Source organism: Hyperolius riggenbachi, chromosome 5, assembly GCF_040937935.1.
Source record: "Hyperolius riggenbachi isolate aHypRig1 chromosome 5, aHypRig1.pri, whole genome shotgun sequence".
Classification (NCBI taxonomy): Eukaryota; Metazoa; Chordata; class Amphibia; order Anura; family Hyperoliidae; genus Hyperolius; species Hyperolius riggenbachi.
The window spans coordinates 385501956-385529374 of NC_090650.1; the positions used below are offsets into that span (position 1 = coordinate 385501956).

Consider the following 27419-nt stretch of genomic DNA (forward strand, 5'->3'; position numbering starts at 1 on the left):
GTTTGAACTGGATCCTCTGGGTAATGGGTAACCAGTGGAGAGAATGGCACAGTGGGGCTGCATCAGAAGAGCGTGTGGAAAGGTGAATGAGGCGGGCCGCTGCATTTAGAAGGGATTGGAGAGGAGCTAGCCTGTTTTTTGGTAGGCCACAGAGCAGGGTGTTGCAGTAGTCTAGGCGGGAGATGATTAAGGCATGAACAAGCATTTTGGTGGCCTCTTGTGTGAGGAAGGGACGGATACGGAATATATTTTTGAGCTGGAAATAGCAGGTGGTGGTTAATGAGGCAATGTGAGGTTTAAAGGAGAGCTCTGAGTCAAGTATAACCCCCAAGCAGCGGGCCTTAGTGGTTGAGGTTATTGGGGTGTTGTCTACCGTTATGGTTGCAATTGGTGGGGGTGTAGATAGCAATGGTGGAAAAATCACAATTTCCGTTTTAGTCATGTTGAGTTTGAGGAAGCGGGAGGACATGAATGCAGAAACGGCACGTAGACAGTCGGGGACTCTGGATAGTAGTGAGGACAGGTCAGGAGCTGAGAGATAGATTTGGGTGTCATCCGCATAAAGGTGATACTGGAAGCCAAAAGAGTTAATTAGTTGTCCCAGGCCACGGGTGTAGATTGAGAAAAGAAGTGGCCCAAGAACAGAGCCTTGAGGTACACCAACAGACAGTGGGTGTGGAGAGGACTTGGTGTTAGAGAAGGAGACAGTGTAAGAGCGTCCAGAGAGATAAGAGGAGATCCAGGAATGTGCTTGTCCCTTGATTCCTAAAGATGACAGTGTCTGCAGAAGCAGAGCATGATCAACCGTGTCAAAGGCAGAGGAAAGGTCAAGGAGTATTAGAATGGAGAACTGGCCTTTGGATTTAGCTACCAGTAGGTCATTAGCAACTTTCGTGAGGGCAGTTTCAGTGGAATGGTGTGTGCGGAATCCAGATTGAAAGGGGTCAAGTAAGGAGTTGGTAGAGAGAAAGGCAGACAATTCTGAATGGATGTGACGTTCCAGCAGTTTAGAAGCAAAGGGGAGGAGCGAGACAGGACGGTAGTTGGATAGAGAAGTTGGATCAAGAGAGGGTTTTTTGATTAGTGGTGTGATGATAGCTTGTTTGAATAAGGAAGGAAAAGTGCCAGTGGAGATAGAAAGGTTGAATAGAGTTGTTAGAGCGGGATTAAAGGAGGAGGAAAGCTGGGGGATTAGATGAGAGGGAATGGGGTCCAGGGCACAGGTAGTGAGATGCGCTTTGGAGATTAGTGAGGAAAGACACTGATCAGTTAGTGTGGTGAAAGATGTTAGAGTGGGAGACTGGTCTTGTGGAGCGGGGGGGAGGCAGTTAGTGGTGGGTGAGGGTGCAGGGCACCCTCACATGGACACTGTCCCTGTGTCCATGTTTTTGTGTAGCGCTCATGCGCGACACGCGGGCGGACTTTAGAGCAGGAGGAGGACAGGGTCAGGGGGACAGGCGGGTGCACGCGCAGGTTGGTGTGAGCAGTGTGCATGCATGCGGCCGGCGGCGGTGACGGGCGTGCGGGGGGGGGGGGGGGGGTTGTGAAGGTGGCCTAGAGCCCGTTATTGTAACTGGCTTAGGTCCAATAGTATTCATACACAGGATAGCAACAAGGAACAAGAATAAATTATATCAGGACACGGTTAACAAAGGCAGGTAACTAAGGCTAGGAGGGCCAGGACACAGAAACAATGAACTAGCGCTGGATTAGTGCTCAGGCTTGGTTTAAATCCTAGTGCTGAGATATCAGGCAACCATCCAAATCTCCTCCCAACAGTCTGCAGAGAAATACAAGCTATGGAGGAGTGAGCCCTCTGCTGGCAGGCAGAGAAACTACATGATTCTAGGCAAATTTCATGAGGACATCTGCTGGTGAAGAGAGGAAGTTCATGTACCATTTCACAGGGATGTCACCAGCAGAAGCAGAGCATGACACCCGATTATCCAGGACTCAACTAATCAGCTGTCTCAACCAACCAGCACAAATCTCTGGCAGTACTCACTGTGGTAAATGGTCAACTTCTTAGGCCGTTAGTGGGCTCTGCTGTGCTTAACCACTTAAGGACCACAGGCTTTACTCCCCCTAGTGACCAGGCTATTTTTTTTACAAATTAGGCCACTGCAGCGTTAAGGGATTGCTGCAGGGCCGTACAACTCAGCATGCAAGTGATCCCCCCCTTTTCTGTCCACCAACAGAGATTTCTGTTGGCGGGCTCTGATTGCTGCCAGCATGTTTGTTTAATTTTTTTTTTATTTGTTTATACATTTTTTTTAAAATACATTTTCCTATTTTCTTTTCTTTAGGTCAGAGCAATTCCCTCGGCTACCAACTTCTAAGGAATACCCAGTTAGCTCCTGGTGACCCAGAACAACGAGGAAGTCAATATAAACACTAGGAGGACCTGGCGCTTGGTGGCTGGAGGATGCAATGTCCCTGAAAACCAGCTGCTGTATTGAATATGTGAAAGCAGTACCTGCAAACAGCGTGAGTACAAGGGAAATACCTCCTGCTGCTACATGAAGTTCTCCGTGGGCATAAGTTCCGTGCTATGTGCACAAACACTAATTGCGAGGATGTACTGGATCTGACTGAGGACGCCGAGTCTCTCCACCAGCAGTGATGTCGCACGCTCTGCGCAGAGTGTGCGACATCACTGCTGGTGGCCGGTGACGGCCAAACCGGAAGTGGCCGCCGGCGAGACCAGGCGCATCGGAGGGACCCAGCGAGGGCACCGTTCAGCTGCAGGAGGCTGAGGGGAGCCCCAGGTGAGTAAAAGTCATTTTTTTTGTAGACTTAAGTATCCCTTTAAGGTCTGGAAACATAACTGGTCTAGGGGGCTTAATGGAATTGTTCACTAATGCACTACCTACATTAGGTGGACTCCTATATATAATGCAAGGATTTTTTTTTCTTTACGTCAGAGCAATTCCCTCGGCTACCAAGGGGGTTGCTCTCCACTGAATAATCACGAGTAACCACGGTGGGTACTCATGATTCAAATGAGCTCTAATTGCCGCAGCTGAGCGGCTAGATGCGGCGGGGTTAATTACCCAGACCGCCGCTCTCCGCCCAGCTTTCCAATGAGGTGCAAGGATCCGAATGGACGCGTTGCAAGCCTCACTATGGAGCATTTCCTAATGAGCAAGTGCTCCATAGCGAGGCTTGCACTCTGAAACGCTGACCGGATAGCGGCATTCTGGGTAATTAACCCGCATCTAGCTGCTCAGCTGCGGCAATTACAGCTCATTTGAATCACGAGTAACCACCGTGGTTACTCTTGATTATTCCGTGGAGAGCAACCCTAGCTACAAACTTCTAAGGAATACCCAGTTAGCTCCTGGTGACCCAGAACAACTAGGAAGGTGTAAAGGGCTAAAAGAGACTAAAAGGTCCTCTATTAAATAGCAATGCCAAATAAAATTAGCCTTCCAACTACTAATAAGAGCTCCTGGACCGTCACATGACTCAGTGCCAAGTTTGCCTGCAAGGGCCCAGAATTTGAAGGGTCTTTCCCATGTCAATATCTCTCCCAGGCCCAATGTCCCTACCAGCCATCCTTCCTAACATTGAGGGAAGCAGAGAAAGAAAGGAACATGTTTTATCTAGCTGCTTTCTTCTGAGCTGCAAAATCCACAGAGTAGCAGTCTGCCCTGTTGAGGAGCCAAACACCAAGTGGCAGGTACAAATAGATGTCTGTGAGCCAGGCAAGTTTGCCCAATGGATAGAAGACAGCGCACACCGCCGTCAGACTCTCCTATCACGCCGCCGGCTGTGGTGGATAGGATTTTGTTGGAATCTTCTTTTGCTGCGGATAAAAAGCTATTGATCCACCTATTGCTACATTGGTACAAGTATTCATCAGTGCTGTTTATAATTACCTATTAAGTGGGAATCAAGTAATATAAAAGGTCACCCTATTTTTATACATTTTTTACTTTTTATTTTTGCAATTTCATTCATATTCTTTCTTTTAATTTTTGCATGCAAATCTTTCCATTGCAGTGGCTAAGTGGATGTGGTTGGCGTGTGTATGTATGCAGGTTTTTATAGAATGATTCTGCACAATTTGCATACTAGCAATTGACATGAAGCTTACTAAATATCATTTTATGCACTAGCTTAGTGCTCATTGGATACAATCTGCATACCATTAATTGTTACAAGGTTTATTAAATACAATTTTATGCAACAGGATATGTATGCATGCAGACTCGTATGAGGTTTAATACATACAATTTTATGTAATAGTTTAGCGCTTACTGGATATTTATTTTTGTATTTATAATTAGCAGGGAATAAGCGGGATATTCCCCTTCCAGATATAGCTGCTGATTTATTAAAGGCCCAACACTGTTTATATCTCTAACAAATAGAAGCAGATTTTATTCTCTTATCAGTTATCAATGTGTCTATACAATGACCATCATTACAGAGCCATGCATGGTCCCCTTTGTCAAAGTACTGGACCACAACTGGGTAAATAAAGCCTGCACCTATTTACATTTAGTGCTTGTGCAGATAACCAACACAAGTGGGATTACACTCAAAATTAAATGTCTGCTCTTATGCATTAAACACTGTAAAAAAAAATGAATATGAAACACTATAAGTCTCTCCTGATGTCATTTGAATGCATATGAACACCTCACTGAAGCTTACTGATATCATTGGGGGCTGCAGGACAAATTATTAGATTGACCCCTAATTATTAGTGTACAAATAAAGGTCAGAAAGTTACTTTTTCAAGAAAATGAACACAAAGTAGTCTTCAGAATTCTGGAGAGCTCCATAGGTTCTCTGTTTTTCTTATTTCTTTGAAACAGTTGTGTACTTTTAAGAAGTCATGTTATGTTATCCAATATTACTCTATAAAAGCTTCTGGAAGTACATGGAGTTCTGTCTAAACGATTGTATGAGCCCCGAAGATGTTTCAGATCTAGAAGAACCGATTACATGAGCTTTTTCAGTTCTATTCCCAGGTCATTATGATTGTAGAAAAATAATTTCATTAAATAAAAGTACTCCCCGAGTTATAACAGTTATAATATTTCATATTAAACTCATTTATCATTGCTTTTATTCCACTTGAACAATCATGTAAACGGTTTCTTTTCCTACCGCGGAAAGGTTTATGTGTCATGGCCTGAATTTAAAGCAAACTTGTAAGGTTTGCATTCCAAAAATGTAGACACTTACCTGGGTAGAGGGAAGCTCCTGGGTCCTCCACCAGGCTGTTACAGCCCTGAGACCTCGAGCAGCGAACGCGGCTGCACTGCACCGATGCGCTAGCACAGAATTGCTTGATTTTGGGTGAAGGAGCAGAGAGAGACCAGCTCCATGCTATTGCACAGGTGGCTCAGCTTTTTCCACAGAAGCGTGATCAGGTCTGAGGCGTGACAAACCCGTGTTGATGGTCTTTCAGCGACGCAGCGCTGGCACATCCTGGTGAAGGAGGATATTGGAAGCCTCTGGAAGACCCAAAGGCTTCCCTCTCCCAAGATGGGTACCCCTTTGGGGTACGTTTCTTCCACAAACCATAAAAGCTCCTGCTATGTTAACAACGATAAGCAACACCTCCCAGACATTTTAGACATTTAATGGTTCCAGAAAAAGAAATCTGCTTTCTTTGTGCCTATCGGTCAAACAATTGTTCCCTCTCTCCCTCCCTCTGGGTCGAATAGCTCAGAGAAGTTCTTTTGCATAGATGACAATTGAAGTTTTTTTAACACTTCCTGTACTGGAAAACAATATGAGACCCTTTTCTTTGTTACTAATGTTCTATTTCGTAGCTGTACTACACATACAAATCATTATATCATAAGTTTATATTCGCTTTAGGTTTGCTTTAAAGAGAATCTAGAGTACTCTAAAATTATTACAATAAAAAGCATACCATTCTATTCATTATGTTCTCCTGGCCCCTTCTGTGCTGTTTCTGCCACTCCCTGCTGCAATCCTACCTTGTAATTGCCAGTTTTATCCAGTGTTTACAAACAAAAGACATAGCAAGTGATAGGTTCAGTGTGTGAGTCATACAGAGTGTGCAGGGGGCCTGGAGAGGGTGTGTATAGCTTTTATCCAATCACAAGCAGCACAGCACATTCCAGCCTGACTGCCTCAGCCCGACAGAGGAGAGAAGATTAGATCATATAACAGAGATAATACAGCCACTGTGCAATTAGGAATGGCTGCAGTTAGACAGAGCACATTAGAACAGGTATAGGAACTTATAGGATAGAAGAAATAAGGGTGAAAATTTTGTTACAGCGTCTCTTTAAAGTGTAAGAATTAATAAAGAACGTAGCTCTCTGGATAGTGTAAAGGGTTCAGTACTGAATCTTGAAATAGCAGAAATCTAGGTGTGTGTACGTAAGACATTGGGTCCAGGAGAACTAACACCACACATGAAACTGTCAGCTCAGAGGTCCTCATCATTACAGGAGTTTTCCTGGACTTACTTTTAGGACATGATCTTCGTCCAATGACTTTTCAGTCATAAAAGGTTCACTTTTAGAGCTAAGAATTTGAATTTCCTTTTGGCAAGTTAAGTGAACTTGTCCAAATCTGGTTTGTACACATAAAACGTTGCTGGCTAGTGCTGGGCTCCGCTCTGTCACCTCAGCCTGAGCTGTGTTTAAATTAGCTGTCAGGGGACTGAGCGCTGCCTGCCTTCACTCTCCGCTTAGATGATTCAGAAACACGAGTCGTTCCCTAAAGGCCTCGTATTGTCATCTCATTCAGACTCTTAATCTTCATTTTTTATTTTTTAATGCACTGTTTTTGCACATACGCGACCTGCCTGCAGGTGCTTCGCTTCAGCGTTATTGCTTCTCAGAATTGTAGCGGTAATAACTTTGTCACGCAGTCACTCACTTTGCTTAATTATCATCTTAGCTGGTGTCTCTATAAAGCAGAACTCCAGGGAAAAAACAGCAATCAATAACATCACTGAAGCCTAAAAATATATTAGCAAGGCTGCCTCGGCTTAGCTCCGCTTTAGGATGTTCCGCTAGTAAGAAACAAATAACATTCCGTAAAGCTTTGAGCTCATAGCAGGGGTGAAATGAATCTCTTAGACCGTACTAAAAACACTGGTGGAGGCGCCCTTGATTATATGCTACTATAGATAACTGTATTAAAGAGAAGTGTAATACCTTACCTTATCAGAAAGACAAACCATTGGTAAAAAGTCTATTTTATTATTGCACAATAGACAACATGTTTTCGGGTCTTGGCCCGCTTCTTTAGGTCAAAACAAGTGCCTATAAGTAAGGTAGGAAGCTGGCACATCCAATATGTATCATCCCTCTTTTACAGCTGTAGCACACCTTCCTGAGGTGCAATCCAGTTGTGAGTACGAGGCAACACAAATTCTTTGATCAATATAAGTGCGTGACAAGTTTTCAGTCAACCTTGTGAGTATAATACTTACACATGTATTCTTCTATTTACCCCATTGTCCAATAATACTGCACCATTGGGCTCCTGGTCTTTCTCATCCCACAGATACTTGGAGGTTACGAGTAACCCATCAAGGATCAAAAATTTCTTCTATCTCTTAGAGCAGTGCTTCTCAACACTATTCCATCATGTAGCCCTTTATGAAAGATAGTTTTTGGAGAATACCCCTTATTGAGGACAACATGCTTTCAAATACCCCTTGACGTAATAGTATTTGTTAGGATTATTAAATATTTGCGTATAAATTCTTTTCAAATATTCCTTCATGCTTTCCATTATTCATACATACAGTGGGTTGCAAAAGTATTCGGCCCCCTTGAAGTTTTCCACATTTTGTCACATTACTGCCACAAACATGCATCAATTTTATTGGAATTCCACATGAAAGACCAATACAAAGTGGTGTACATGTGAGAAGTGGATCGAAAATCATACATCATTCCAAACATTTTTTACAAATAAATAACTGCAAAGTGGGGTTTGCATAATTATTCGGCCCCCTAAGTCAATACTTTGTAGAACCACCTTTTGCTGCAATTACAGCTGCCAGTCCTTTAGGGCTGGTGCACACCGAGCGGCTTTTTCAGCGTTTCTGCAGCCGTTTGCGGCTGCGGATCCGCTTGGTCAATGTATCTCAATGGGGTGGTGCACACCAGAGTGGGAGGCGTTTTGCAGAAACGAATCCTCCCGGGGTGAGGCATTTTTTGGATTTCGGATGCATTTCTGCCTCAATGTTAAGTATAGGAAAAACGCAAACCGCTCTGAAAAACGCCTGTTCAGAGCGGTTTTGCCGGCGTTTTTGTTACAGAAGCTGTTCAGTAACAGCTTTAATGTAACAATATATGAAATCTACTACACCAAAACCGCTACACAAAACCGCAAAACGCTAGCTGAAACGCTACAGAAAAATAAGAAAAAGCGTTTCAAAATCTGCTAGCATTTTGCGGATCTGCTAGCGGTTTTTGGTGTGCACCAGGCCTTAGGGTATGTCTCTACCAGCTTTGCACATCTAGAGACTGAAATCCTTGCCCATTCTTCTTTGCAAAACAGCTCCAGCTCAGTCAGATAAGATGGACAGCGTTTGTGAACAGCAGTTTTCAGATCTTGCCACAGATTCTCGATTGGATTTAGATCTGGACTTTGACTGGGCCATTCTAACACATAGATATGTTTTGTTTTAAACCATTCCATTGTTGCCCTGGCTTTATGTTTAGGGTCGTTGTCCTGCTGGAAGGTGAACCTCTGCCCCAGTCTCAAGTCTTTTGCAGTCTCCAAGAGGTTTTCTTCCAAGTTTGCCCTGTATTTGGCTTCATCCATCTTCCCATCAACTCTGACCAGCTTCCCTGTCCCTGCTGAAGAGATGCATGATGCTGCCACCACCATATTTGACAGTGGGGATGGTGTGTTCAGAGTGATGTGCAGTGTTAGTTTTCTGCCACACATAGCGTTTTGCATTTTGGCCAAAAAGTTCCATTTTGGTCTCATCTGACCAGAGCACCTTCTTCCACATGGTTGCTGTGTCCCCCACATGGCTTGTGGCAAACTGCAAATGGGACTTCTTATGCTTTCTATTAACAATGCCTTTCTTCTTGCCACTCTTCCATAAAGGCCAACTTTGTACAGTGCATGACTAATAGTTGCCCTATGGACAGAGTCTCCCACCTGAGCTGTAGATCTCTGCAGCTCGTCCAGAGTCACCATGGGCCTCTTGACTGCATTTCTGATCAGCGCCCTCCTTGTTCGGCGTGTGAGTTTAGGTGGATGGCCTTGTCTTGGTAGGTTTACAGTTGTGCCATACTCCTTCCATTTCTGAATGATCACTTGAACAGTGCTCCTTGGGATGTTCAAAGCTTTGGAAATCTTTTTGTAGCCTAAGCCTGTTTTAAATTTCTCAATAACTTGATCCCTGACCTGTCTTGTGTGTTCTTTGGACTTCACGGTGTTGTTGCTCCCAATATTCTCTTAGACAACCTCTGAGGCCTTCACAGAGCAGCTGTATTTGTACTGACATTAGATTACACACAGGTGCACTCTATTTAGTCATTAGCACTCATCAGGCAATGTCTATAGGCAACTGACTGCACTCAGATCAAAGGGGGCCGAATAATTATGCACATACCACTTTGCAGTTAATTACTTGTAAAAAATGTTTGGAATCATGTATGATTTCCGTTCCACTTCTCACGTGTACACCACTTTGTGTGGGTCTTTCATGTGGAATTCCAATAAAATTGATTCATGTTTGTGTCAGTAATATGACAAAATGTAGAAAACTTCAAGGGGGCCGAATACTTTTGCAACCCACTGTATGTTTTCAAGCCTATTTATACTTGATTATGTTTAAATCCCACAATTCCCTGTATTAGATTAGCTATTTTGGGGGGTTTAAGTACCCTCAAAAACCAACCCAAGTACCCCCAGCAGCAGGGCTGTGGAGTCAGAGTCAAGGAGTCAGAGCAATATTTGGGTACTTAGAGTAGGAGGTTTCATAAACTGATGAGTCGAAGTTGGAGTCAGATGAATTTTGTACCGACTTCACAGCCCTGCCCAGTGGTACCCATACCACATGTTGAGAACCTAGATCTTAGACAACATTTCATTTCTAGGACCTCTCATTTTATCTACATTTTGCATCACTCTCAATTAACACTACTGTGCATCTTACCAGCCTCTATACTGCCCCCTATATTTATCTCTGAAGGTCTGCAACTTTGGCGTCATGGACCTTACCACTAACAGAACAGCTATGGAGCCTGAAGAACTTGGAGCTTTCGGAATGTCTGGAAACAAAACTGTTCCATCATCTTCCACTTCTACGACTCCTTCTCCCACTCTTCCCTGCATCCACTGCGTCTGCATCCCCACTTTTTACTTCTTGTAATTTACTGAGCAAGGCCTCCTCTGACATGTTTCAACTTCAAGTCAGACCAATCCAGAAGGTCTGAAATGAAGAGTGGTTTTATTATACCATCACAGCTTTAGTGTTAATATGGGGGATAGGAAGTAAGGGGCAAAGAAATTAGAAAGTGCACAGACTTTTAAGTTTGCCATATGGAGGATTATTGGACATCATAAGAGATCCACAAACCCTTTTTACACAGTGCGGTTTTATACATATATCAAGCAGCATGTCCCAGTGATAAACCAGACCTTCCTGACAAGCCACAGGAACAGATAGCACCTCATGAAAATCTGCAGGTAACAGACACTATCCCTATGACAAACCACAGTAAATACAGTCCTCCAATGGCAGACCATAATAACAGACATCCCCTCAGCTACAGACAGCCCCCCCCCAACCCCATGATAGACCATAGTACCAGACAGCACTCTGGCCCCCAATAACATCGCTCAGAAAATGCTGCAGGCAGCGCGGTTGCGTTTCAGTAAATTGCAAATCGCTTAGATGAGAACACTTCCATATAGGGTACTTTTCATTGTACAAGCATTTTTCAAAACGCTAGCGATTTTCAGTGATGCTGAAATCGCTTTTTAAAGCGCACAAGTGTGAATGGGCCCTAAGAGTCAAACTAGCCCATCTTGGGCTTCAATCAATAAACAGGTTTTTACCAGATATCGGGGGTACATGATACCTTTTGTCAGTCCACATCATGTGGGAAGAGGACTTTTGTTTTTCTATTTGAAAAATATATACTAAAATCACTCTGAAGTTCTCTCAGAGAAGTGCACAGGATTTATTTTCATCCCTATTGTTGTATAAACCTGAGGTAATTAAACAGCATTGTTGTGAAGATTCGCTCTGTACTGTCATTTCACCTCACATTCCTGTCAGACAGGCAAATTCTCAGCCCCTTGGGACTCTGATGTTAGATTTCTTTCACAGTTTACAAGTATTTTTTTGTTTTGTTTTTGTTTTTCACAGAAAAACATATAACAGTTTTCAAAGCATTTTTTTTGTTTAACAGATGTATATAAAGCAGTTTTTAATGTAATTTTTTTGTTTAACAGATGTTGAACCAGCAACACTTTCAAAGCAGTCTCTTTGAGAACTGGAATAGTTTCATGTTGTCTCTAGAAAAGCCAAAGGGGTTTGTTTTCAGGGAGATGCTGCATGAAATACAGTCTTCATATTTGATGCAGATATTCCAGAGATGTTGCCTTTAGGAAAAGTCAGTCATGTGACTTAGGATCTACCCACAAATGCTTGCAGTTATAAGGAGGCTGGGTAGCAGTGGCTGGATAGTATATTGGTTAAAGTGAACCTGAGGTGAAAATACACTGATGAGATAAACAATTATATTTATCCTCCTACTCCTAAAAATGACTTTTTTGAGTATCCCAGGGTTTTCTTTAATATTTAATGTGAACCTAAAGCCACACAAAAAAATGAGATGAACTCACCTGTGGCTTCCCTCAGCCCCCTGCAGCCGAGCGGTGCCCTCGCAGCTCCGATGCCTCTGCACCCGCACACTTCCGGTTTGGCCGCCACCGGCCGACAGGCATGGGAACACGAGTGATTGTTCGCGTTCCCAGCCTGTATATCGCCCCCTATGCTGCTATTGCAGCCTCCTGGCAATAGCGGCATAGGGGGCGATATACAGGCTGGGAACGCGAACAATCACTCACGTTCCCATGCCTGTCGGCCGGTGACGGAGACCGGAAGTGTTCGCCGGCGGGTGCAGAGGCATCGGAGCGGAGCTGCGAGGGCACCGATTGGCTGCAGGGGGCTGAGGGACGCCCCAGGTGAGTTTATCTCATTATTTTTGTGTGGCTTTAGGTTCACTTTAAACATTTACAAAGTAGGTTGAATGTTTCACTGTCTCTAATCAGTGGCCACCTGTGCCCCAGAGTTAGAAAATGGCCAGTAGTTCATGTATTTTGTCTCTCTCTGCCCTCAGAAGTTGCATTCTGCCAGGAAAACTTTAATAGCTGTAAAACCCCCCTTCTCCGCTGCAAATAATGTTCATACAAAAAGCGATATGTTCCTAAGACTATACATTTCAAAACGATAATTTACGTAATGATACTTCTCAAAACTAATTTCAAGATGATAAAAAGTAAAAAAACATAATTTACAAAATGGTGATTGCCGACTTCCGGTTCCGGCGCCTGTATGGGAGGAAGCAAGTAGCTGAGCTCCGTTAAGCCAGGCAGCCCGCGGCGGTGAAAAACCTACTCACACACCCGAGGATAGCACCACCGGGTGGCCCACAGTCTCCCGACCACGGAGACATCATCCATGGACCGCTACCTCACCCGCTCCACCAACGCGCGAGGTGAAACAGCGCAGCAAACACCACGAGGCAAGATGGCGCCTGGCACAGGGAAGCGCGGCTCCCGTCACGACTCCCAGGCCTCACAACCTGACTGGGGAGAGGACTCTGATGCACCCTCGGAAGACGGTAGGAGAGCCCCACCATCTCTAAACTATAAAGCCCTGGCCAAAGAAATGATGAAACATCTCACCCCAGACCTGGAAGCTGCAGTGGGGAAAGCTGTCTCCAAGGCCTTATCGTCCATTACTAAAGAGTTGCAGAAACACTCTGCCAGGCTAGATGATGCTGACCAACGCATTGCACAATGCAAAGGAGATCTAGACAAAGCATTCAACAAGATAGACTATCTTACTAAACAGAATGTTATCTCCCACGATCGCATTGAGGATCTGGAAAACAGATCAAGGCGGAATAACCTCCGCGTGGTGGGTCTGCCCGAGCATATACGCCCAGATACGCTACCTGAGTTTTGTGAGGTCACCCTTCCCCAGCTACTATCCCTGGAAGGGAACTTCAAAGTGGAAAGAGCCCACAGAGTAGGCCCACCTAAGTCGGAATCCGCGAAAGCTACCCCACGACTAGTCATGGTCCGCTATTTAGATTACAATGCGAAAGCCAAGATCCTCAGAGCGTTCAAGTCCCTAAAACAACCGCTACTCCATCAAGATAAAACCATCAGGTTATTCAATGATTATTCCTACGAAGTTTCCCAGAGACGCCAGACCTTCACCAAAGCCTGTTCCTTTCTTGCCTTAAGAAACATCAAATTCTCTCTCCTATACCCGGCCACTCTTAAAATAATGGAGGACGACGAGAAATTTCGCATCTTCAAAAATCCCAAAGACGCGGATTCTTACCTCCGTGCGCGATTCTCCTCTCCCAATCGGAAAGCCGCCTCTCCAGCGCCGCAGTCAAGAGATGATGATGATGATCCTGCGTGATTTTTAGCCCATCTGCTCAGGTCCAAGAGCACTGCTGCGGTCTGAGGGATCTCCCTCTCTGGCTTCGGATGCGAGGAAGCTTTGGAGCTACAGGGAAGAAGAGAAGTCCATGCTTCCGCATATTTTCTTAGTTCTTGTTATTCCAAGGAAGTTGGATTTGCTCCCTCCAACTATACCTCACTATCTTCAGCCACCATACGCTTTTATTTGGCGTAGGAAATCAATACTAAACTGTTGGAGCATAAGTTCTTTTTTTGGTTCCGCTATTTTTACTTCTATTTTTACTTTTATTTTTGGGTTGCTCTCTCTGGGGTTTGTTGTTCTCAATACATGGATTATGTCATTACTCATTATGCATATCTGTCTGTTCTTATCTGCTATACACTGCTCGCCACCATATACTCACTTTTTTGAAACACCCATAATATGAAAGTGATTTCTTGGAATGTCAAGGGTTTGAGGTCCCCTGTAAAACGAGCACAAGTTATACGACATCTTAAGCATAGTAATGCTGACATTGCTCTTTTGCAGGAGACACACCTGGGAGCCCAGGAAATACAATTCATGAACAAGAAATGGGTCTCCAAATGCTTTGGCTCCCCAGCTATCAATAAGAAAGCGGGAGTCCTTATACTAGTTAGTAAAAAAATTAACGCTTCAGTTGATCATATTTTCAATGATAAGGAGGGTAGATGTGTGGCGATCAGAATCAACTTTCCTGACGATCCTCTAATCATATTTAATGTATATGGTCCCCAAGAGGGGAAAAATAATTACTTCAAGCAAATTCACACCCAAATACTTGCTATCAATCCCCAACAAATGCTAATGGGGGGAGACTTCAATGATGTCATGCATACACTCGAAGATAGGAAGCTAAAGACACCCAAAATCACCCCAGGTCCAGCCAAACCCACCCCCTTATCTGAGCTCGCTAACTCCTTATCCCTACAAGACACTTGGAGATATCTCCATCCCTATGACAGAGAGTATTCTTTTTATTCTTCCCCACACGAATCCTTCTCCAGGATAGATTATCTATTCCTATCAGCATCACTTTGCTCCAGATTGGAGTCGGCTGAAATAATGGATCTCGTTGTATCTGACCACTCCCCTATATCTATAAATCTCCTAGAACATACACCCAGAGGAACCGACTATATCTGGCGATTTCCCTCCCACCTATACAATGATGAAGAATTTCACTCTTTACTTCAATCTTGGTGGCTGGAATACAAAGAAGATAACTCCCAACATCAAAAAGATCCCCATTTATTCTGGGACACAGCTAAAGCTGTGCTCAGAGGTCGAATTTTAGCTCACACAAGCTCCAAGAAACGTTTAGCGCTCCAAAAATATAACCAACAATTACAACTCACTAGACAAGCCTATATCCAATATAAGCAATCTCCCTCCCCTCACCGCAGAGCACAATGGCTAAAAGCCAAAGCTCTAACAGACAAGTGGGCTGAAATTGAGAGAAACCTTCACCAGACCATATCAGGCCCTCAAATTTTTTAAATTTGGCAATAAAGCCGGGAAGCTCCTAGCCACCTTAGCAAAGGGTAGAGTTGCCCCATCTCCCATATCAATGCTCCAAAATGACCTTGGAGAGCTCAAGCACCACCCAAAAGACATCAACGATATTTTCTCTAAGTTTTTCAAGAAACTCTATTCTTCTCCCGCTTCAGGTGATGAAAATAAAAGCCTCTCATGGCTAGAGAAAATCCCACTCAAAACCCTTAACCAGGATGAATTAGCAGACCTTAATGCCCCCATCACAGCCTCTGAAATCACACTAGTAATAAAAAATCTGTCGAATAATAAAGCGCCTGGACCTGACGGCTTATCCTCAGAATTTTATAAAATTCTCCAAAAAGATATATCTCCTACTCTAGCCAATGTATATGATGAGATCCTAAAAGACAGCCGATTCTTATCTTCAGCCAACGAAACCTATATCAAGCTGATTTTCAAGAAAAATAAAGATCCTACCAAACCAGAGTCCTATCGCCCCATCTCTCTTATAAATCAGGACCTAAAAATTCTAACAAAACTAATGGCCAACAGACTTGCCCCATATATGCCCAAACTCATCCATCCTAACCAAGTAGGATTTACACAGGGGCGGTCAGCAGTCTCCAATATCAGGAAGCTCCTCACTATCCTTGAACAAGTAAAGGCTTACCCTTCCACCCACCAAAACAGCGCAGTTCTACTACTAGATGCTCATAAAGCTTTTGATGAGGTAAACTGGAAATGGCTGGACCTGGTTCTCACGAAAATGGGGTTCTCAGGTAGCTTCATGAACCTCTATAGGTCAATGTATCACTCCCCCAAAGCACGCATTTACACCCCGGGTTTCCTTTCTTCTCCCTTCTTACTGCAAAAGGGCACCCGGCAGGGATGCTCCCTATCCCCCCTTCTATTTAACATTGCTCTGGAACCCCTTGCCAGATTGCTTGATGAGCTGATTGAAGGCATCACAATTGGGGGGGAGCGGACCACCCAGGCTCTCTTCGCTGATGACATCCTGTTATTCTTAAATAATCCCGTAGAGCAAGTGCCAAAGATATTTAAGTTAATACAGGAAATAGGACAAGAATCCGGCTTCCGGATCAATAAATCCAAAAGTGAACTTTTATTTCTATCAAATAGAACCCCTTTGGCAACCATAAATAATATCTCTGAGGTACAAATGACTAAAGGACCCATAACCTATCTAGGCATTCAATTCCACAAAGACCCTTCCTCTTTGTACAACCTTAATATAACCCCTCTTATCCGCAAATTAGCCACACAGCTACAAGGATGGTTTAATCTTCCTTTAAACCTAATGGGTAGAGCAGCATTGGTCAAAATGGTCACTTTTGGTAAACTCCTTTACCCCATGCAGGTACTACCCCTCCTACTCAAACACTCCGATACCCAGCTCCTAAACAGAGCTATCTCTCAATTCCTATGGAAAAACAAAAGAGCCAGAATTTCTCTCTCCAAATTACAGCTCCCAAAGAGCCTGGGTGGTCTCAATCTTCCTAATATCCGTCTCTACAATCTAGCTTGTATGCTAAGACATATTAGGGACTGGCTTTCTAAAACATCTGGCTTCTCAAATTATGCCTTAGAAAACGCCTTAATTGAACCATGGTCCCCGACAGGCCTTCTTCACTCCAATTGGGCTACTCTACCCTCTCGACTGAGACATAATGTCATTGTTCGAGACACTATCACTACGTGGAAGGAAACCAGAAAACTATTCCACCTACCCTGGAGGGTATCCAAGTACATGCCGTTCTGGGGCAATCCGGCCTTCGAACCTGGCATGCAACACGGAGCCTTCCTTAGATGGGAGGAACAGGGTCTAAATAAACTTAGCCAACTCTTTGAAATGCACAAATCTAAATGGTTCACTTTCCATAAAATTGCTCAAACCTGGAATTTACCTAAGTCGGATTTTTTAGTGTATGGTCAGATCAGATCTTATGTCCAAAAACATCTTGTAAATAAATCCTGCCTAGACACATTCACACCATTTGACTTGTTTATACGACCAGGAGGCGAGATACTCTCCCTTTCTACACTCCACCGAGGCCTTCAAAATATTCAAGCACCAAAATCAGCCCTGGCCAATTTAAAGCGATGGTCCAAATACTTTGATATACCTGAACTAGAAGGAAAAATATGAGAGGGACTTTAAACATATAATAGCTTAATAATAAACGAAACATGGCGTGAATCTCACTTACTATTCCTACACCATGCCAAATATGCATTCAACATTCACTATAAAGCCCCACCTCCCCACTATCATCCAGAATGCCCCAAATGTAACTTACCCAATGCTGACATGGTCCACTGTATGTGGCTATGCCCAAAAATCATACAATTCTGGGACCAAGTATGTCGGCTCCTCCAACGGTTAAAATGTGGCTCACATATTAGGGAACCTCTGCTCTATCTTTTTCACAATAAATCCAATCCCCCACCCCCATCACCCCATCCCCCAAAATATCCTGATATCCTGCACCTCACTTTAGCTGCTGCCAAGAAAGCTATACTCAATAGATGGATTTACTCCACCACCCCCACTATACAAGATGTCAAGGACATTCTCCTGGACCTTTTCCTAATGGATAAAGTTGATTCCCTATTACACAAGGAAAAAAATGCCAAGAAATTTTTCAAGAAATGGAAACATTTTATAACTCTGATTTTCACCGCTGAAGAAATACAATCCCTGGTTAGCCCTTTCCGCTATACAGGCTGGTACTGCACGGAAGACCTACATGACACCCTAGGTGTCTTCAAGCTCACTTCTTAAATTAGCCAAATGAGCCCTGACCACCCCCAAAAGGAGCAGACTCGGATATGACCTACTTTACAACTTTCAATAAGGACCTTACTTACTGGATTACCCCACGAGAGAGCAACCACAGGGAGGGAGGGGGGGAGGTTTAAAGGGAGGGGGGAGTTTGTACATTAAACTTGTTTTCCATTAAGGATCTATGATGCTATATTGCTCTGCTGTACACTATCACTGTTACCAGAAGACTCTGAAAATTCAGAGTCTCCTAGGAATTGGTTATCTAGCCCACCCAACATTCTATGATCAAAATGCATGTCAAAACGACAAGATTCTACCATTTCCTGGTTGTAATTTCTCATACTCGTTGTATATTTAAAAACCGAATAAACAAGTTTAAAAAAAAAAAAAAAAAATGGTGATTGCCAATTGAATTTCAAAACAATATTTTTCAAAACACTAATTCTCAAAACAAAAGTTTTTATCGGGCGCCCAAATTTCTTCTTTGGCACCCAATAGCCGATATTTTGCATTAGCACCTTTGAAGCACCCAAGTAGTCCATTTTCCCCAGGTGGCCAAATTTCCTGATTCCACTGACAGTGCGTACGAAACGCGTAGGACGGAGCCTTGGGACAGACACTGTTGGCATACTGAAAGCCTCCTTCTTCTTAAATGCTTGTAATTGGCAATTTTAATATGAGTGCAAGCTCTTCAGTTTGATAGGAAACCCCAAAAGCAATTGGAGGGGGATTAAAAAGCTGTGTGAGGGCTAGTTCACACTGCAGGCGTTTTGGTTTTTTTTCGGCCGCATGCGGTTTTTAAAAAAGACCGCGTGGCCAATAAATGTCAGCGCAGGTCATGCGTGGTGCGGCTAGCAAAGTGGTGCATGTTCCATTTTAGGGGCGATTCCGCCTCAATGGACAGTATAGGAAAATCGGAAAACGCGTACAAAAACGCGCAATAAGGCAATTGTGTTTGCGTTTTTAAGAATAAATACATTGTATTTATTATTTTCCGGGTCAAAGAGTTCACTTCCTGACTTGCGTTAGGGAGTGAATTACAAAACCGCTGAAAAAAAACGCTTAGAAAACCGCTAAGCACAAAAATGAATCGCCCACCCAAGCGCCGGGAATCAAAAAAAATATGCGTCAAAAAACGCCCAGAGCGGACGGAGACACGGACGGAATGCAATGTGAACAAGGTCTAAGGATTGAAGAGGTGGATGTGAAGGGGGGAGTCATTGAGTGCGGTTAGCTGTCTATGGTAGGGATTAGTGATTTATGAGTGAGGGAGTGAGGGACAGTTACAGTGGCTTGCAAAAGTATTCGGCCCCCTTGAAGTTTTCCACATTTTGTCACATTACTGCCACAAACCTGAATCAATATTATTAGAATTCCACGTGAAAGACCAATACAAAGTGGTGTACACATGAGAAGTGGAACGAAAATCATACATGATTCCAAACATTTTTTATGAATAAATAACTGCAAAGTGGGGTGTGCGTAATTATTCGGCCCCCTGAGTCAATACTTTGTAGAACCACCTTTTGCTGCAATTACCGCTGCCAGTCTTTTAGGGTATGACTCTACCAGCTTTGCACATCTAGAGACTGAAATCCTTGCCCAATCTTCTTTGCAAAACAGCTCCAGCTCAGTCAGATTAGATGGACAGTGTTTGTGAACAGCAGTTTTCAGATCTTGCCACAGATTCTCGATGGGATTTAGATCTGGACTTTGACTGGGCCATTCTAACACATGGATATGTTTTGTTTTAACGCATTCCATTGTTGCCCTGGCTTTATGTTTAGGGTCGTTGTCCTGCTGGAAGGTGAACCTTTGCCCCAGTCTCAAGTCTTTTGCAGACTCCAAGAGGTTTTCTTCCAAGATTACCCTGTATTTGGCTCCATCCATCTTCCCATCAACTCTGACCAGCTTCCCTGTCCCTGCTGAAGAGAAGCACCCCCAGAGCATGATGCTGCCACCACCATATTTTACAGTGGGGATGGTGTGTTCAGAGTGATGTGCAGTGTTAATTTTCTGCCACACAGCGTTTTCAATTTTGGCCAAAAAGTTCCATTTTGGTCTCATCTGACCAAAGCACCTTCTTCCACATGTTTGATGAGTCCCCCACATGGCTTGGGGCAAACTGCAAACGGGACTTCTTATGCTTTTCTGTTAACAATGGCTTTCTTCTTGCCACTCTTCCATAAAGGCCAATTTTGTGCAGTACACAACTGATAGTTGTCCTATGGACAGATTCCCCCACCTGAGTTGTAGATCTCTGCAGCTCGTCCAGAGTCACCATGGGCCTCTTGACTGCATTTCTGATCAGCGCCCTCCTTGTTCGGCGTGTGAGTTTAGGTGGACGGCCTTGTCTTGGTAGGTTTACAGTTGTCCCATACTCCTTCCATTTCTGAACGATCGCTTGAACAGTGCTCCGTGGGATGTTCAAGGCTTTGGAAATCTTTGTTTAACCTAAGCCTGCTTTAAATTTCTCAATAACTTTATTCCTGACCTGTCTTGTGTGTTCTTTGGACTTCATGGTGTTGTTGCTCCCAATATTCTCTTAGACAAACTCTGAGGCTGTCACAGAGCAGCTGTATTTGTACTGACAGTAGATTACACACAGGTGCACTCTATTTAGTCATTAGCACTCATCAGGCAATGTCTATGGGCAACTGACTGCACTCAGACCAAAGGGGGCTGAATAATTACGCACACCCCACTTTGCAGTTATTGATCTGTAAAAATGTTTGGAATCATGTATGATTTTTGTTCCACTTCTCACGTGTACACCACTTTGTATTGGTCTGTCACGTGGAATTCCAATAAAATTGATTCATGTTTGTGGCAGTAATGTGACAAAATGTAGAAAACGTCAAGAGGGCCGAATACTTTTGCAAGCCACTGTAGTGACAAGACTACTATACATTATGTTAAAAGCGCTGTGGAAGATGTCCGACACTATAAACACAACAAGAGACTTTCAAAAAAAAGTATGTGTTTTTGACATTTGATAATACGCCCAGTGATCTCTTTACCCTGAGAACAACCCTTAAATAGGCACTCCAGTGAAAATAATGTAATAAAAAAAGTGCTTCATTTCTACAATAATTATGTATAAATGATGTAGTCAGTGTTTGCCCATTGTAAAATCTTTTAAATCCCTGATCTACATTCGGACATTTATCACATGGTGACATTTTTACTGCTGGCAGGTGATGTAGCTGCTGCTTGCTGTTTTGGCAGTTGAAAACAGCTGTAAACAGCTATTCCCCACAATGCAACAAGGTTCACAGACAGGAAACTGCCAGGAGTACCATGGTTCTCAGAGTTTCTTGTGGGAGGGGTTTCACCACAAAATCAGCCATACAGAGCCCCCTGATGATCAGTTTGTGAAAAGGAATAGATTTCTCACGTAAATGGGGGTATCAGCTACTGATTGGGATAAAGTTCAATTCTTGGTCAGAGTTTTTCTTTAAAGCAGATCCAAGATGAAAAACTAACTTTAGCAACTTGTCTATATATCTTATCTAAAGTTTAGATGGTTTACACAGCATATCTAACAACTTCAACAGTATATGATTATTTCTTCCTGTGATACAATGAGAGCAGCCATATTCTGCTTGTATTCATTACACACAGGCAAGTTGCTCTGCATCTCCTCCCCTCAGCCTGTGAAAACTCCACCCCCCTATCCTTCCCTCTGAAATCTTGTGTATGCTTCAGCAAAAGCCTCCTCCTCCCCAGGCTGAGCTCCCATGAGCATTGCAGCATGGGACTTAGAATGCCTAGGCGCTGGAGGAGCTGGGGGCATGGATACATTCATCTACATGCAATAAGGTAATAAATACACTTTAAAAAAGCATTGGGGGGAAGAATGCCCAATTAACTACAGTATATGTGAGGTGCAAAAAAATGAAGGCAGCAAAAGTTTGCCTCGGATCCCCTTTAAGAAAGTAGCAACACTGTACCTTCTGGAGGCGTACCCACACTGCCGCCCAGTCCGAGTATGGCGAGTTTCTTCTTTCTTGGCTGCATCATCACGGCTGACTCTTCGCCGCGCTCCCAGTGGGGGATCTTCACGGGTTCCAGCGACACATTCTGTAGCTTATCTTCTTGCAGCGCACTGTACATGTACTTAATGGCCTTCTTCAGATTCTCTGACCCGCTAACCCTATTACCTATAGTATCAACAAACTGTGCCAGTCTCTCATAGGACCTGTTCTGAGCGTTGCCGTATACCGCCAGATTGATGATGGATTTAGCCACATCTTTGTAGTTGGCGACTTCTTGCCTAATGCTTTCCAATCTCTTTGCCTTGCCTCCATCGTGACGGTCTGTTCCGGAGCATATATGAAGAATATAAATCGTAACAACGCTTACTGTCGCAAAAAGCTTCATTTTAAGGATCTGTTGTAGATTAATTCCTACGGGAAGAAATAATAATAATAAAAAAAAATTATTTAAAAATTATTCTCGTAAAAAAAATGCACATATATCAACACAGTACTACCTACTGCCAGTTACTCTATGTTGGAGTAACCGGGTGCACTTTTTATTTAAAGTACAAATGTGTTTATTTATTTTTTTAAGTACGCCAGTCACAAACTCGCATTATATACAAGTCGCATTATAAAAATAAGTAAACAATGCAGCAAGGGTGTGTAGAGCGCTCATGTGTTAGCAAAAAATAATGTCAGAAAATCCACATTAACCTCCTTAGCGGTAACCCCGTGCTGGACACGGGGTAACCCGCCGCGCAGGATTCCTCAGGCCCTGCTGGGCCGATTTGCATAATTTTTTTTTCAAACACGCAGCTAGCACTTTGCTAGCTGTGTGTTTGGTCTGACCTCTCCACTCAGTTGTATCAGATGTGACATTTATTTTCCTAGAACTCCAGAGTCGGCAGCAATAACTATGTCGCTGCAGTCTGTGAAGACTTCATAGACTGCAGTGGGGTGACCTATACCCCAGATGCGAACACGGGCCCAGGTTGGCCACAACATCTGGTGAGTCAGGGTAATAAGGGGGGACTCACATGGTACCCTTTACCAATTAGCATTCAAATGGCACCCACTACTGTTTTGCATTATCTGCTGCTCAGTCAGCACCCAATAGGGGTTAGCTCCCCATACTACTTCTCCACTACAACTTAACACAAACAATGCCCACTGAAACTTGACAGAGACTGTACTTTGGCAACTCAGCACCCACTGCAACGTAGCACAAACTGGACCTTTGCATCTTAGCACCCACTGCACCTCGGCACTTACTGCAATTTTGCTAATGTTTAGCACCTACTGCACATTGGCAGCCACATCGTCTTTGCCTGAAAAGAAGCCTTGCGGCTGATCAAGAGAGACAGAGGTGAATCAGGGCCTACATCAGACTCCACTGTGTCTACTGTAATAGGGGGGCACCTATCACTGCTAATTTCAGGGTGGTTGAGCTGCTATCTAGGGGGTTGGGATAGGACATAACATCTGCCTGATACTGTAAAAAAAAAACAAGAGAGGGGGCAAAGATTGCCTAATACTGCTTTCTGGGGACGGATAATTGCATACATATTTTTCACAATTGGTTGATGCCCCCTTTTAAAATGTAAGCACCTCCTCTTGAGGATCCTCTACATGTTCCTTGCGCTATTGCAGCCAGAGCGAGCTACAGCGGGATCACCGTAAGCAAATCAGAACAACAGCCTTCCCATCCAGAGAAGCACACACATGGCAGCGTAGAGGAGCAATGTAATATTTACCTGCTCCAGCGATACATCGTATCTCTTCTGCTCTTCCCAGCAGCTGCACACCCTGTGCTTCTACACCTCCAGCTTCAGATCATGTGACATGACTCAGGAGCCAAAGATATGGCAGCACAGAGCGTGTGGCTGCCAGGAAAATTAAAGGAGACCCGAAGCAGCACTGGAGAAGGTAAGTATTAAACTGCTCCACTACACTACTCTACAGAAGGAGGAAGAGCAGGACTCTCTTGGTCGCTATAGTTACACCACATAGTTTGAGGCTGTTCAATAAATGTTAAATCTTAAAGAGACACTTAAATCATTAAAAAAAACTGACTGCGAGGGCACAGGGTGGCTGCAGGGGGCTGGTAGAAGCCCCAGGTGAGTAAAACTATTTTTTTTTAATGGCTTAAGTGTCACTTTAATGAACAATTTGGCCTGTGACTTAGACTAGGTTTTTGTCCCCTTACATGAATGAGTTTGACACCCCTGGCTTACTGGAACGCTGGAAAAGAAGGACACATCGGAAGTGGAAGGAAATGTAATGGGGAGGCCCCAGTGGTGTAGAAATAGAGGATACAAAGGCTGCGAACGCATTTGGGCCCTCGGGCCAGAGGGGCTCTGAGGGGCCCTCCCTCAAGCACAATATTAGCTCTCTTTTGGCCCTGTGCTGGAAATAATTACTTCTATAGATGCTTTAAATAGTAGTTATCACTAACAAACGGTTTCCCATCCCCTACCTGCACCGGGGCCCATAGCTCCTTAGTTACGTCACTGGAAGGCCCAGATGTTTTCCCCATAAAAAAGTTCAGACAACTCAACAACTGCACATGCCTGTCACCACTGATCCTAAAACACAGTTTGGAAATCAATGAGTTCGTGTTCTTGCAATTCCAGCTCTGTTCCTGCAAACAAGTTCATGCTTGAACAATAATAAATTCATGATTTTATTTTTGGTCACATTTTTCCTCTGTTTTGTTGTTCTGACACCGTGACATTCCCTGATTGTTTACATGCAAATCTCGTTCTAAGATGTGGAAGCATACACCATTCTTTGAGTACAAGCAGTAGACGTAGAATGGGGTCATGTCCACAAGTCCCAGCATGCACCACGGCTCCCAGTTAAAGCGGAACTTTAGTGAAAGGGGAAAAAAAGAAATCAATACATTGCAAAGCGAGAAGTTAAAAAATAGAAGAGAGATCAAGAAATGATTGAAATTTATCGTGCCATTTGTTCAAATTGTTCTGCCTGCACATCATCATCTTTACTACTGGCAGACATGGAAAAAAAAAATAGACAGCACCAACTGCCATTATCTATAACCACACCCCCTAACAATGCGATAGCTAAAAGGTTTTTTTATATATATATATATATATATATATATATATATATATATATATATATATATATATATATATATATGCACAGATGGAGATATTAGTTGCTTGGCAGCTGGAAAAAGCCGTTATTTCGCACAATGCAACAAGGCTCACAGACAGGAAATTATCGGGACCAGGTCCGGATTTACATCACAGGAGCCTATAGGCACAGATGTCCTGGCACCTTAGACTTCACCCTCCATAAACCTACAAACCCCCGACCAGCTGCACCGCAAGTGTGCTGGCTGGCCCAACTGTCACTTCTCACTTACTTCCCTTGCCCGTCATAGGTAGCTACAGGTGTCCCTTAGTATTAGGTAGACAGAGGTACCCTAAGTATTAAGTAGCTAGAAATGCCCCTGATTGAAGGGAAACAAGTGAGTAACCTCTCATTTTCATTCTCATCAGGACTCTGCATAGAGAAGGATGAAGACAGACACTTGCAGGGGAGTGAGCCGCCTTTCCTTCATAAGTGCCTGTAGGCACGTGCCTACAGTGTCTAATGGTAAATCCGGCCCTGGTCAGAACCATGGTCATGACATCACACTGTGGGAGAGGTTTCACCACAATATCAGCCATACAGACCCCCTTGCCCCCTGATGACCTATTTGAGAAAAGATGAAGATTTCTTGAGGGAAAGGGGTATCAGCTACTGATTGGGATGAAGTTTAATCCTGGGTTACAGTTCCTCTTTGAATCATCATGCAATAACTGCATAGAATATGAAATGTAGAGGAAAACAGAGGAGAGGTGCAGGCGTTCCTCTGAAGAATTGAGAGGAAATATTGGATGTAGCACACGTAGGTTGGACAAGGTCAGTGGACAACATAGAGCAGTAAAGACAGCAGCCTGCAGGACAGCGAGATATAATCTAATTGCAAAGCCAGAAGATGCAGCATGTTGGGTCACTGCTCCAGGTAAAAAGAAACGTTTCTGCAGAGTAATTCGAAGACTAACAAATATTTGATACTTTTTTTGTCTTTTAACAATTTTCAAATGCTATGGAAACACTTCAAAGCAGATAAAACTTGTTTTTTTCCTCTTGAAAAGGCGCCTTACAAGACAATTCCTTTTATATTGTGTGTTCTTCTCAACTGAATAAACGTTTATTCTAAACGCTAGTAATGGTCCTTCAGAACTGTTTGATTTTCTCCTTTGCACACTCTGGCGTGCGTTGGTGGGACTTTATTAGTCTATTCAAAACAACAGCCCACCAGCTAAAACAAAGAAGAAGAATTTCAATTGCTGCAAAGTTCCCTTTTCATTAAGGGACCTTTTACACTGGCGCGGTGCGGCATTTAATGCTAGCGCAATGAAAGCCTATGGGGTAGGTCACATGGCATTCGGTGCACGCATACCTACGTTTCCATGCGGCTCCTGCGGCGGACCGGAAGTCATGCAAGTCTACCTGTTGCGCGGAAGCGTATTTTAGCAATATGCTTCCGTGTACATCATTGATTCAGCCACAGGAAGTGAGCATCACTTTCTGCTTGGCCTGCTGCCAGACCGTGAGTACTAACCGCGTACTAATGCGGTAATCCCAGAAGGCCTGTTTTTGGTGGTGCGGTGTGGTACCCGGATCGCACCACACGGCTACCGCCAATATGCAGTGTGAAAACGGCCTAAAGGACACCTGAAGTGAGAATGATATGGAGGCTGCCATATTTATTTACGTTGAAATAATACCAGTTGCCTGCTGAGCCTTCATGCATCAGTAGTGTCTGTGGCCTCAATTCACAGAGCATTATCAAACGTTTATCAAACACTTTATCAAACGTTTGATAATTTTCCTCATGGGTAAAATCTCATTTTAAATTCACTAAGGTGTTATATATTTATCGAATGTTTTACCGATAAAACGTTCAACAAATCTATAACACCTTAGTGAATTCAAAATGAGATTTTACCCATGAGGTAAATTATCAAACGTTTCATAAAGTGTTTGATAAACGTTTGATAATGCTCCGTGAATTGAGGCCTGTATCACACACCTGAAACACGCATGTAGCAAATCCAGTCAAACTTACAGGACATATGAGGTGAGGGTATTAAAACTTACCTGGGTCTTCTTCCAGCCCCTTACAATCTAGTGGGAGAGGTAGGGGCACGAAAGGTAGGGGCACGAAAGGTAGGGGACCAGAGTTTAGCTGCGGGTTTAGAGCACAAGTGAGGGGTGGTAGGCCAGAGTGAAGAGGGGAGTTTTTATTTCCTTTTAAACAATGCACATTGCCTGGCTGACCTGCTGCTCCTCTGCCTCTAATGCTTTTAGCCATAGACCCTGAACTAGCATGCCTATCAGATATTTGACTTACAGGACATACGAGGTGAGGGTATTAAAACTAACTTTACTT

At 43.6% G+C, this 27419-nt stretch overlaps 1 protein-coding gene across 3 annotated transcripts in view; it reads right to left on the reverse strand.

Moving 5' to 3' along the window:
* CPQ (carboxypeptidase Q) overlaps positions 1 to 27419 on the reverse strand; it is a 576560-nt gene that overhangs the window by 455332 nt on the left and 93809 nt on the right. For 2 of the 3 annotated variants that reach the window (XM_068237698.1, XM_068237697.1), the window contains exon 2: positions 21920 to 22375. In XM_068237698.1, the coding sequence (XP_068093799.1) occupies positions 21920 to 22349 (430 nt within the window). In that variant the 5' untranslated portion in view covers positions 22350 to 22375. Of the gene's footprint in view, positions 1 to 21919; positions 22376 to 24425; positions 24457 to 27419 lie in introns of those variants that run through there. The other variant, XM_068237696.1, reaches the window with a different exon arrangement.